The sequence below is a fragment of the Eublepharis macularius genome, chromosome 5, assembly GCF_028583425.1.
Source record: "Eublepharis macularius isolate TG4126 chromosome 5, MPM_Emac_v1.0, whole genome shotgun sequence".
Classification (NCBI taxonomy): Eukaryota; Metazoa; Chordata; class Lepidosauria; order Squamata; family Eublepharidae; genus Eublepharis; species Eublepharis macularius.
Window position 1 is genome coordinate 59,261,787 of NC_072794.1, and position 13,894 is coordinate 59,275,680.

Below are 13,894 nucleotides of genomic sequence, written 5' to 3' on the forward strand. Positions count from 1 at the left end.
GTATGCAAATTTTTGTATGTATATTTTTATGTGCATTTTTCTGGAGAGGGGGTTCATAACTTTCAACAAATTCTCAAAGAGGTCTGTGACAAAAAAGTTTAAGAACCACTACTCTAATGTAATTTTTTCTCTTCACTTCTAGAGGGATTCAGGAACAGTGAGGCATACCCATGCTTGTAGGCAAATAGAAAAATTAGGAAGGTAAAATCAGTTTCTCTGTTTCTTACTTGTGTAATGACACGTTCTCCCCCCCCCCTTCTCTCTTTTTCATCCCCTATGTCAGAGAGTTGAGGGAGAAAGGCAGAGGCAAAGTATGGATGGGCCAATCAGCTTTGCTTGTTCTCTGACATCACTTCTTCCTCCTGCCATGTGTGTTTCTGCAGAGGACCAATGGATGTGTGAGACAATTGCTAGCCATATCTGTTACTAATCCTACTTCCCCAAAGGGAGAAATGAGACGGGAAGAATAAAGATCAGATATATAGGTGGAGATGGAAAAGCCCCTATAGAAAACACAGAATAGTTTACTGACAGGTTGTGTAACATGTAGAATGATGGTGATGGAGATTTGGCCTGTCATCTACCACTGCTTCCTTCTATGATCTTCTTGCAAAACAAGTAGCAAACTATGGAAAACCTATAAACGCTGCTAAAAAGTAAGAGTCTTTCTGTGGATGGCAAATGAAGTATTTTGTATTCTGGGGTTCTATATTGATGTACTTTGTTGCCAATGTGACTTAAATTTTCCCCCTTCTGTTTTAGGAAAACCCTCTTCCTTTTACTTGCAGCATGTATAGCTGTGGGTGCTACACACGTACAAGAAGAAGGTGAGAAGAATTCCTCATTTTACTATAAAATGTTTAAATTATCTTCCCTGAAAAAGAAATAAAAGTATGGGGCAGGGCAGAGAAGTAATTTTAGCTTTTGTTGTAATGACCTGAACATCTGTTTGTCAAAGGCTACTAACTCAAATGTCAGATAGAGTTACAAGTGCAAAAGTTTAAGAAACTAGTTCACGAAAGATGACCTTTTCAAAATTACTCAGATTTTCTCTGTATGAATTGCTTACATATTTAGGCAAGCTCCTATAAAAGGAAAGTCTTGTACATTGTAAAGACTTTACTTGTGATTTCACTGCATGTGGGTGTTTTTGGGGGTGGCAAACTAAGGCTGAATTACCTTTGCACTTTTAGGGACTCTCCAGAGTAAGCCAATGCATACAATAAGCACTTGGTCTAGACTTGTGTTCCTAATGCAAATAAGTGACGTTTGGTTTTCGGCATATTTTTCCTGTGTTTTTAGATCAAGAAAGCAGGGTTATGGTTTCATTGTTTGCATATAACATGATACTAATGAAAGGCAGATATTACCATCTTGAACTTATTGTACTTTATCTTGATTTTCAATTTAAAATCTATATGACAGTTATCACTTTTCAGAAGTAGAGGTAGCATGTTTGAAACTGTTTCTGGACTATACTGCCTGTGAATGCTGATAGTAAATCACAGGATCCCTAACCAGTCTAACTCAAGGTGCCTAACTCAAGGTACATATGATCAAAGCTTGCATGTTTATATGCTCCTCTATGAAAACAAAAATACTGCCATAGGAAACTAACCGTGCAGTCCTAAACAGAGTTATTCCAGTCTTGACTTCAATGGGCTTAGAGTGGAGTAACCCTTCTTAGGATTGCACTGTAAGTTTGTAAGATGTGTAAGCTGGAAAGAACTCTTTCCCTTGACATCTAGCACCCTGTGTGTGGACAGTTTTTGATACGGAATTTCATTCATTCTGCTTGCAGTCTTAAATGGCACAGTTTTGGAAAATATGCCCCAAGAGAAGCTTTGGCTATAGCACCTTGTGCAGGAGTTATTCAGGAGCAAGTGCCTTATTTTTCTATTTACAGAGAAATATTGCTCACTTTTTCCCCTCAAAGAGGCAAATTATCAGTGAAGTCTTGTTGAGGGTATCCCAAAATTCTCCTTTACTTTTCTTTCTTGAGAGGAAGAAATCATTACTTCTATATGGATAAAACTGTTTGTAGCCTCACTTTTATAGTGGCTTCAGAAGTAAGCAGACAAAATTTGTGGCTTTCTCTAAAATCAGAACACTACTTAAAAGTTAGAGTAAGTAAAAAAATGAGGCTTGTATCCTAAAGCTTGCTTCCATTTGCACTATGTTGTACCCTCTTCTGTTGCAGAAGCTGAGAGATTTATCTGGCTTTAGGCACTTTCACTCACACAAGACCAGTGGCTTTCTCTGAGTCACAAAGTGCCTAGTAAGTGGAGCATACCCCCCTCCGCACAACAGAGGAGATACATCACAAGTGGAAGCAAGGCTTAGGATCCAAGCATGAAACAATGTATCCATGGTACAAACGCAAAAATATAGTAAATCAATATAGTCACACTTTTTCTTTTAAAATGTATACAGAAATGGTACTGGGTATATTGTTTTCATACTCAACAGATGCTTATAATAATATGTCACAGTACCCCAAAACCTTAAAATGGAATGTTTGAAGTTTCACTTTGCCAGATGCATGTTCAACACAAAGGCCGTCTTGATTTGTTAAAAGAGGGCAAATAATTAAATAAATCAGAAAGGTCTTTTTCTGCTTTGTAATTCATAACACAGTATATAGCACCTCAGGCCACAACATTTTTGCTTATTGGAGTGATATATGCCCTGAATAAATATATGTTTAGTTGCATATAGTGAAATACAGAGTTTCCAAAAGTTACAAATTAGCTTTTATTAACTTGAGATGTCTTTATTAAGAGGGTATCTAATTTCCTGTCTCTTTCAACATCAAGTGAACAAACACAGCTAAGAAGTGATCATGCTTGGTGGATGTTGACCTTTTAATTTTAGCTAAATTGTAACAGTGATTTTTCACTAGCTTAAGCATGGAGCTTTGCAACTGTACCATGACCAAGGCTCTGCAGTTATTACAGATTAGACCATAGTTTAGATAAATGCATTGTTTTGAGGACGAGCATCCCAAGGAATTGGCACATGTGTAATTTTTCCTCCCTAGTGATATGTCTTCCTGTGCCTTGGACCATGCTGGCAGCTTGCCATTTATAAACTTGGCACTATTGCACACTCTGAACATGACTAGAATCACTGCAAGGTGTGTAACTAATTTTCAAGATGTAGAGTCAGTCAGGTTTATATATTCAGTGCCAATTTTAAAAATTCTTCCAGGGAAGTCTCATGCTTTTTGTGAGTGTATGTGTAGTCTTGCTAGAAACTAAGCCAAGCTGTGTCTGTTCTTAACATATGCTGGTAAGATCTTTGGTAAACAGAGAAGGCAGGCTGGAAAAAGAAACTTAATTTTTTTGTGAAATCTGTAGAAGTCTTTCTGTGCCAAGGACTCTTTTCATTTAGTTTTGGCTTTTATCTTGGCTTTAATTCTGGCTACTTGGCCATTCACAACTTTAAAAAATATTCCATAGTCCTCTCGCAGCTGTGTTTATTCTATGTATATACATGGGCCCCTTTTGGAGATGGGTTGGGGAAAGGTGGTATACAAAGATTTTCATAAATAATATATAAATATTTTAAACTACCCCTATAGTTCCTGGGACAAAATTTGGCGAACTGACAATTTTGTGTTGCTGAATAAGGACTGCTTTCTTTGCAATATGTAAAAGGTGAAAGTGCTTGACAAAATTTGTTTCTTCAAAGTATCTGCTTACTCTGAGTGAAGGAGACAGAAGATCCTGATGAGAACTACTTACCATCATACTTTAAATGATGCTGAAGTTAGTTCCTAGTTCCCTTTATTTAATTAATATATGTTGCTATCTCCAAAAACTTGTTTGAAGTAGTTTCTCAATAAATTCACACATTACTATAAAAGCACTGAAAACTGTATTGCTATGTAAAATAATAAAAGCAGCATAAAAAACTGCACCAGGAAAACCAGCCTGAAAGTTAAAACATGCAGCAAGACAAAGTCTTAAATTGTGTAGAAGCAGCAGCCCCTGGCCCACCAGCAGTTTGAAGGTCTTTAGTTCCTCCTTCAGGATAGGATAGAGGTAGCAGTGGATGTTCACAGAACCTATACCTGTCAGCACCTCGGTAGCTCAGTGCCATCCATGTCATCCATGTGGTAAAGAGGAGCTATGGGTTCAGATCCCTCAAAGGGGGATGTTGGTAAGGATGCAAGGCTCATATTTTGGCCAGCAACAGGTCAGTAAGCAGCAAAACAGAAAGAAGAAGCTGGACTAGAACTTATACTTCTTGCACAGGGGAGCAGTTCCCCAACCATAGACCCAGCTGGACACAGAGGAACAAGACACAGTGTACAGTATTAGGAACCCCCAATAGCCCTGGCATTGGCACCAGCCACACAGATCAGGCAGGAAGGGCTGTAGAGAAAGGGATAGTGCGGAACTAGGCACAGCATACTCCAGTTCCTCAATTCAAGCCCTCTATGAGGATAGCTACCGAAAAGCCAAAGAAAGATTTTTGAATGGTGGGGATAACCCTCAGTTTTGTAAGATCTAACTGTTTCCTGAAAGCAAAAGAATGATTTTGTGAAAAGTTTCCTTAAAATAATTTTCTTAAATTTTGAAAGAACCCCCCCAGTTTTTAAAGATTTTTTGGGGAGATTAATGTTTTTGAGCTGAAAGGATAATGAGAACCTGTCATGGATTTGCATTCCACTGTGCAGGTTTTATTTTGAGGTGACTTGCAATGCAATCCTAAGCAAAATTACACCCTTATGAGCCCGTTGGTCTTCCTACACTGCCATCTTAAGCATATATGCATAGAAGTAAATATCTTTGTGCTCAGTGGAACTTATTTCCTAGTAACCGTGCTTAGGACTGCATCCTTAGTTAATTAGTTCTCAGAAGAAACTACTGGTTCATGATCAGTTCATCAATTCATGTCAATTATATTCAGAAACATAGAATTCTCAATTCTTTTTCTCTCTTTTTTTCAGGCATAGATGTTCTTCAGCATTTAGGCCTAAGGGAGCAAGCTGTATACCATCCATCAACAGGGACTGTAATGCCTTTGTCATGTGCTTCATTACCTCAGGGAGTTCTCCTAAGTTCTTCAGGAGTTGTTTTGTCCAGAGATGCTGCCATTGAGGTTCCTATCCCTCAAGTGATAACATCAAGCTTAGGCTCTCAGTTTACTGTATTGATTAGTTTACGCTCTTACAGAGCAAACAATGCCTTTCTTTTCAGTATTAGAAATAAAAACAGACTGCAGTTTGGTGTTCAGTTGCTACCAAGAAAGATAATGGTGCACACTGGAGAGAAGCAGTCTATATATTTCAGTTATACCATTCATGATGAACAATGGCACTCATTCGCTATTGATGTTGCAGAAAAAACAGTGTCCCTGTTTGCTCAGTGTGGAAGGAAGCACTTCACAAGAGAGACTTTTTCTAGAATAAAGCAGTTTGATTCACATAGTTTATTTACCTTAGGAAGGATGAACTCCCATTCAGTCAACTTTGAAGGAGTAATATGTCAACTGGATATTATCCCTTCTGCACAAGCCTCAGCAAACTATTGTAAATATGTGAAACAACAGTGTCGCCAAATGGATACATACCGATCTCAGCCAACACCTCCAGAAACATCACTTGGAGAGCTTTTAAATATCTCAAGCAAACAGTTGGATGAAGAAACCCTACTCGATTACAAGACATTAAAGGCAGGTAAAGTAGTCTCAAACCTTTATGTCAACAGCTCTGCACCAGTCCACGTACTGCCAGAATTTGCAGAGATTCGACCTGTCCCAACATCTCTTTGCTTAAGAAATGTTACTGGATTGGAAATTATGCCTGAGCAGAATGGCCAACAAATTGACAGTGTATCAAAAATTCATCAGCAAGATGTCAGCAAAAGGAAGAGTGGACCCCAGACACAAACAGAATTACTGCTAAACCTTACTGGAAATGCCACAGAAAATACAAGCGGGAAAAATTACCCACCTCTGCTGTTTTCCATAAAGCAGACTAAAAACGCAAATATGGTGAAAAACACGTCAAAGGAATATTCACACGAACCTGTGGAGATGCAGCAAATTTTAAATAACACGTTATATAGGGCTTCTTCTGATTCTTTGCCTTTGAATAACCATCTTGGTCCTTGGGGTGAAGATACATTTCAGGTTGATGACACTTACAATGCAGAAAGCAGTTATGAACTTGACATTGATGATTATGATTATGACTATGAAGAATTGGAGAGAATGTTTGAAATGGAGAATCTGAGAGGGCCTAAAGGGGACCTTGGACATTCAGTAAGTTATCTTGTTTATTGCTCATGCTACATTATGATTCCCTCAGGATGTGCTGATACAGTTCCTAGAATCTCAGTTTGGCTCTTCAGTGCTTAAACTGGAAATATAGGAAATCACCTTTTTCTTAAAGTCTGTGATAATGCTGTTGATTCTGTTGATTTGAAAACTGTCAGCAGGTACCCTGTCGTAGTTTTACTTTCTCTAGAGAAGAATATGTAGAAGTGGAGAAACTGAGACTAGGGCCTGTTTCATTAAGGAAATACCAGTGCCTGAATGCTACAAGCCTTCATCTGAATTCCTAAGACTTAGTTCTCATTAGGGTGGTAAGCCTTGGCTGGAGCTGCAGGTGAAGAGATTTGCATGACTGAATGTTTCCATATGAAAAAGTCTGTTGATAAACTATATTACTTTAATGCACTGTATGTGGGCTGCCTTTGAAAATGGTCTAGAAACTTAAGTTGGTCCAAAATGTAGAAGCCAGGCTGTTGACAGGGGTTTGTTACAGAGACTGTATCATCCCTATGCTGAAAAATCTGCACTGGTTATTCATCTGTTACTAGGCACAATTTGAAGTGCAAATTTTTACTTTTAAGGCCCTAAATGGCTTGGAGCCAGGATACCTGAAGTACTGTCTCCTCTCATAGTATCCATACTGCCCAGCTTACCGGTTAAGACTAGGGGTGTGCAAGGAAAAAACTTTCGGCTTTCTTGTTTCGGGATTACCCGAAACAAGATTCTCTACCGGCATTAGCCGAATGCCGAAACAAGAATCTCTTTCGGGATTCGGGATTCGGCATTATTTCGGCATTCTTTCGGGATTCTTTCGGGTTTTTTTGCTGGGAAAATGCCTCCGTCTTTCAGGACGCCTGGAGGAGGCATTTTCCCACCAAATAAGCCCAAAATTGGTGGGGACCTTCCTCTAACCCTTCTCTAACACCCACCCAAGTTTCAGACAGATTGGACTTTGGGGGGCCATGTTATGGCCCCCCAAAGCAGGTCCCCCCATCCTCCCATAAAGGAGCATCTTCTTCATTATTTCCTATGGGGAAAAAATGAAGAAGCAGGCTTCCTTTGCCAGGGGTGGCATTTTGCATGCAAAATGCCCCCCAGCCCTCAGGGGCCCTTCTCCCACCCCTCCTCCCACCCCCCACCGAGGCTCAGCCTGCTCCCACTTGGGGGGGCCATTTCATGGCCTCCCCAAGTAGGTGCTCTAATCTCTACCACTGACAGCTGGGGGAGGCTTGTGTTGCCAGGGGTGGCATTTTGCATGCAAAATGCCCCCCAACCCTCTGGGGCCCTTCTCCCACCCCTCCTCCCACCCCCCACCAAGGCTCAGCCTGCTCCCACTTGGGGGGGCCATTTCATGGCCTCCCCAAGTAGGTGCTCTCAGCCCCTAAAGTCCACCCTTCACAGCCCCACACAAACCCAATTCCCCCCCAGCTGCCACACACAGACCCAAATCCCCCCAGTAGCCCCTCACAGACCCAAATCAACCCCCACCTGCCCCACACCCACCATAACCCCAGGAACAGGCTGGCCTGCCCTCCCCTTTTGGGAACCCCTAAACTCTCTTTCCCAGGGCAGTTCTGCACAGACAAGGGGTGCCACAATGGTGGCAGTGCCAAATCGTCCCTGGGAAAGAGCACCTGCCCTGGCACACAGACAACCACCCCCCTGACCCCCCCACCACCCGCAGAGAAGGCTGGCCAGCCTGCCCCATTGTTCCCTATGCTGGGAACCAACCTCCCATCAAAGAAGGGAACACAGACACACAATCATTAAGTTTAAAAAACCTTTATTTTCTCATTTTCAAATTACAAGTGGTCAACAAATCACAACATATTACACTTATTGTCCCTCATAGCACAACACAACACAATTAACTACACATCAGAGAATCTTAAACACATTTTTTTTTTTGAAATGGACAAACAGTAAAGTTTTGAACATTACAACAGGTCACATAGTGAGCGGGCACAACAGGGCATGGAAACAGAAGATGATCATAATAACTACCAGCCTAATACAACTCTCCCTCCATAAAACGACTTAATGGGGGGGAACCACTGCAACAAAATCCCCCCCCAACCCTCTGGGGCCCTTCTCCCACCCTTCCTCCCATCCCCCCACCAAGGCTCAGCCTGCTCCCACTTGGGGGGGCCATTTCATGGCCTCCCCAAGTGGGTGCTCTGCTCTCATCTCTACCACTGACAGCTGGGAGAGGCTTGTCTTGCCAGGGGTGGCATTTTGCATGCCAAATGCCACCCTCACCCTCAGGGGCCCTTCTCCCACCCTTCCCCCCACCCCCCACCACATGCATTCCTTGACAATCAAGAAATCTGGAGTTAAATATAATGTGCATGTAAGTCCCTCAAAGACAGAAGCAATATATGACCCATTTGATTTCCACAACCTCAGACACAATTGGGGATCCGTTTCCCCTTGGTGGGGGATCCCCCACTCTCACCTATCACCCCGAAGGGGGAAAGTCAGTGAATGAGCCTTCAAGGTACGCTCCAGGGGCTGCTGCCGTGATGTCACTGATGTCATCTGGCTGCCCTGAGAGTATGCCTGTGCTTTGCAGTGGGCTGATTTGGGCCCTGCAGGCCAAAGCAGGATCCCTTGTGGCCCAAATCTGCCTGCTGTGAATTGTGCGTGCTCCCCAGCCTTGTGTGATGATCACATCACTTCCTAGAACAGACATCATCATGCCAGAGCATTGCCATTAAATGATCATGCGTGTGTGAACAGACCCTATGTATCCTGTAGGCTTCAGTGATGGTATAGTAATGTTTTCACTCACATTATAGAGAGAGAGAGAGAGAGAGAGAAGGGGGGGAGGCACTGAAGCTAGATTATTTCTTCTATTTTACTGTCCCCTTCCAAAGCCAGGGTGGCATTGGCACAATGCCCCCCTCCCCCCGGCCAGAGCCTTAGTACCAGTATGCATTGACAGGCCCATGCATCATAGTCCTTTTTGAGACCCAGCCAAGTTGTGTGCCTTTTGGAGAAAAATGTTCAAGTTGCTGGTGGGGGTATGAACAATTTTTAGATATCCACTGTAGTGCAATGGCTAGAGAGTTGGTCTAGAATCTGGCAGACTCTGATTCTGTGCCTTGTAGGCTTGATGGATGTTCTTGGCTCAGCCTAAGTAAACAATTGTGTTGTGTTTTCCAGAGGCAGTCTAGGTGATTTTGGGGCCCTGGACAAATGTTCTTGACGGGGCCCCAGAACCAGTGCCGCCCCACCACTGGCTCCTTGCCAAGGCCAAGCAATTTGGCAACCTAGGCCCCAGATAGAGTGGGCAGGAGTGCGTTGTTTCCTTCCTCCCCCCCCCTCCACCCCCTCATACAACTAAGAAGGCCATCGGTGGAGTCACTCCAATGTGAGGCATGGAGCAGCTGTCTATTGTTAGCCTGGTTGTGATGAGGGTGAAACAAATCAAGGGAGAACAGCAATGTGTAAACCACTCTAGGTTCCCATGGGGGAGAAAACCGGGGCATAAGATAAACCTTTAATTTGGTGGGGAGGGGGTATATACATTTTATGTGTATGTGTCTGTATGTTTTATGCATTCAAATCACTTGTGGTGTACTTTAGAATTATATTGAGCTCCACAGTATCCCAAAAACCTTGTCCATGTATTGCAAACCGAAGTCAATCTACCACATCTAGGGTATTCTTCTTTTCCCTACTGCCTTCAATTTTTCTTAGCATTATTGTCTTTTCTAGTGAACCTTGTCTTCTCATGATGTGACATAAGCACTATCATCAATTGATATCTTCAAGGGAGAAAGCAGGCCTGATTTGGTCTGGACATGTCTTTTTCGGAGTCCATGGTACATGTAAATTGAAACTTTCTTCCCACTTCACAGTGTGAATGCTTTTTCCTCCTATGAGCTTTGTCTAAATTTTACTGTACTGATACTGCTCATTTGGCCAAAAGGCCTGCCCTTGATCAATGCCACATTAAATACTTCATAATAAAAATATGTTTTTAGAACCATTTAAAAGTGTCCTTAAGTGCCATACGCCGATTTAAAAAACCATAAGCTAAATGTTTGGGAACACAACCAGATATGTGAATGACTGAAATGCAGCCCAATCCCACTGCTACTTAAAATCCATTTTTGATGGAGGTCTGGATTGTCTTACATTGGTGTCATTGGGCTTGGAATCAGGAACCTGGAAGCGTTCCATGGGGGCTACAACTTTCATGCCAAGGCTAAGAGGGTGGGAACGGGATCTCTCTGGGGTGGCAAACTCTGGCCTTGGAAGTTACTGGCAATTTGGGGGTGGGACTTGTGCAAAGGAAAATCTGAGTAGGGATCTCCCCCAGAATCCATGGTCCGCATTTGCCCTCTAAAGAGATTGCCCTTGGAAGCAGCCAGTTTATCTGTAGGGAACTACTCTCTCTAACCTGAACTCAAGCCCAACCAGGAGTTTGGCAGCCCTAGGAAAATTTCTGAAAAAGATGGCAAAGGAGGGCCAGCAACTGATAGAGGCATGGAAGCCCACACCAGGACAGTAGCAGGGGCCTACTTGGGCAAAAGGGACGACCAGTGCTCTCATCCCCCATAGTCCACTCCTTACAGCCCCACACAAACCCAGTTCCCCCACCCCAGCTGCCACACACAGACCCAAATCCTCCACTCAGCCCCTCTCAGAACCAAAACCACCCTCAGCTGCCCCACACCGAGTACCCCAGGAACAGGCTGGCCAGCCTGCCCCATTGTTCCCTATGCTGGGAACCAACCTCCCATCAAAGAAGGGAACACAGACACACAATCATTAAGTTTAAAAAACCTTTATTTTCTCATTTTCAAATTACAAGTGGTCAACAAATCACAACATATTACACTTATTGTCCCTCATAGCACAACACAACACAATTAACTACACATCAGAGAATCTTAAACACAATTTTTTTTTTGAAATGGACAAACAGTAAAGTTTTGAACATTACAACAGGTTACATAGTGAGCGGGCACAACAGGGCATGGAAACAGAAGATGATCATAATAACTACCAGCCTAATACAACTCTCCCTCCATAAAACGACTTAATGGGGGGGAACCACTGCAACAGGGTCCAGCAGAACCTATGTCATTTCCTGTGGCTGTGCTTTCAGTTCAGACACACAAAGCTGAACTGGGCACTTCCAAGGCACTGGACAATGGTATTTCTGGAGCAGTTCTGCAGAGGTCTCCCCCCACCCCCACACCAGCCTCAGAATTTACCTGGGAACATCTGTGAGAGATCATCATTGGCCGGTGCCCATCCACCACTCTTCCCGCATCCCCCAACCATGCAAACCCAACATTAACATCAAATTTTTTTTTTTAAACATGAACATTCAATCAACTTTTAAAAAACATAAGCACAACATTTTTTTGGGGGTTTTTTTCCTTTTTTTTACATGAACAGAACATCAACTTTTAAAAAACATAATCACAACATTTTTTTTTGGTTTTTTTTCCTTTTTTTTACATGAACAGAACATCAACTTTTAAAAAACATAATCACAACATTTTTTTTTGGTTTTTTTTCCTTTTTTTTACATGAACAGAACATCAACTTTTAAAAAACATAATCACAACATTTTTTTGGGTTTTTTTTTCCTTTTTTTTACATGAACAGAACATCAACTTTTAAAAAACATAATCACAACATTTTTTTTTGGTTTTTTTTCCTTTTTTTTACATGAACAGAACATCAACTTTCAAAAAACAGTACAACAATTCTTCTACAATTTTTTTTACAATGATTTCATCTGATAAAAACACCTAAGCAATCCCTATCTAACCTGTTTCTCCCTCCAGTAGCAATCCATGTTTCTGGGGCATTATTTTTCATAATAAATTTGGTCCCACAGGGTATGTCTCAGTGATGGGAGATGTTTTGAATACCCTGGGGGGGGGGGCTTTCAAATTGCTGGGTGTTTTCCCTTTGCCACTGGTTCCTAACCACCCTCCCTCTACTGGCCGGTTTTAACTGTATATACAGGGTTTTATACAGGGGAGAGCGCGATTCCAAAGGATTGGACTCATAGAGGATGCAGGCCACAAGTTGGGCTCACCTCAGTCACTCTGGAAGTCCAGTCCTGAGAAATCGAAGAGGCGAGAGTTGACCTTCAGGAAGGTCAACTGCTCGACTCTCCATGGGAGAAGGCGAGTGCGATGTGGGCCGACAATGTCGCCCGCATGTGAAAAGACGCGCTCGCTCTCCACGCTCGTCGGAGGGCATGAGAGCAGCCGCTGCGCCTCGAGGGAGAGGTCCGGCCAGACCGACTCCTTCCTGGCCCAGTAGCTGAGCGGATCGGTGGAGAGCGACTCGCAGGGCTCCGCGAGGTAGTCCCTGACCATCGCCTCCGCCGGATCCTCTCTCACGGTCCTCACGACCCCAGAGGGGACGAGGGCCCACCGGAGCATCTCCATCTCCATCGGCACTCCGGTGGTGGCCTCGGGGGGGGCCTGCGCAGAGGGGGCGTCAGAGGGACCCGCACGGCAGGGCCCCTCTTGCGTCCCCCCTGTCGACAGGCGTCCCCTCTTGGCCTGCCTGCGCCTCACCCAAGAGCAGAGCCCGTCTCTGGCTTGGGTGAGGTTCCCGTCCCGCTCGGCGAAAGTGCCCTTTATGCGCGGGTCACACATGGTCGCCAACATGTATGACTCTTCCTTAGTGAGAGGAGTTAGCCTGGCAGCTATGCCCTGCTGCAGCCTTCTCACTAATGCGCGCACCGCTGGAACAAGGTCAGCACGGGGCGCGACCCGGTCTGCAAGGGTGGCCAGATTCCTCTGGAGCGTGTGCACCAGGGGAATGACCAGACCGAGGGTCGCCGTGTCTGACGAGACCGCCACAGTGAAGTCCTTGAAGGGCTTCAGGACCTCCACTGTCTGGGTGATGGTGAGCCAATCCTCCCGGTTGAACTCACCCACCTGACTCGCACCGCGGTGCTCGGAGAGCCACGCGTGGAGTGCGGCCTGCTGCTCCACCAAGCGCTCAAGCATGGCGCAGGTGGAGTTCCAGCGAGTGCTGACGTCAGTGATCAGAGCGTGCTCTGGCACACCTGTCCTGACCTGTGTCTGGCGCAGTTCGTGCGTGGCCTTCACGCTGCGCGAGAAGTGACCCGTGAGCCTCCGACATTTCTGGACAAGTAACTGGAGTTCACGGGTCCGGGTATCCACGGGTTCCTTCGAGGAGCCCAACCCCAGCGCATCTCTCACCACTAGGTGAAGCTTGTGAGCGGCACAGTAGACGCTCTCTCGGCTCACTAGATGCGCCGCTGCCCTCATGTTCTTGCCACCGTCCGTCACCATGCATCCCACGGTGGCGGGTCCCTGGCCTATCCACTCGTCCAACTGTCTCCTTAAGGTGGCAGCGATGTTCTCCGCCGTGTGGGACACGTCGAGCACCTCGGCGTGAAGCAAGGCCTTGCAGTAGCCGGCCTGGCGGTCTCGCATCCTTCCCTGTCTAGCTGTGCTAGGCACCTCCCCCCGGCCCCCACCCAGAACCGACTCGGGTTCCCACCAGTGAGCAGTAAGCGAGAGGTACGCTTGCTGCACACTTGGGCAGGTCCAGATGTCCGATGTGAAGTGCACAGTTCTCCCGGCAACCCGGGACA

The 13,894-nt window shown here is 44.6% G+C and overlaps 1 protein-coding gene across 1 annotated transcript in view; it reads left to right on the forward strand.

Annotated features, from left to right (window-relative positions):
- Positions 1 to 13,894, forward strand: part of COL24A1 (collagen type XXIV alpha 1 chain) — a 259,353-nt gene that overhangs the window by 1,468 nt on the left and 243,991 nt on the right. The window contains exons 2-4 of the mRNA XM_054980368.1: positions 143 to 201; positions 763 to 827; positions 4,958 to 6,273. Coding sequence (XP_054836343.1) covers positions 143 to 201; positions 763 to 827; positions 4,958 to 6,273 — 1,440 coding nt within the window. The remainder of the gene's footprint in view (positions 1 to 142; positions 202 to 762; positions 828 to 4,957; positions 6,274 to 13,894) is intronic.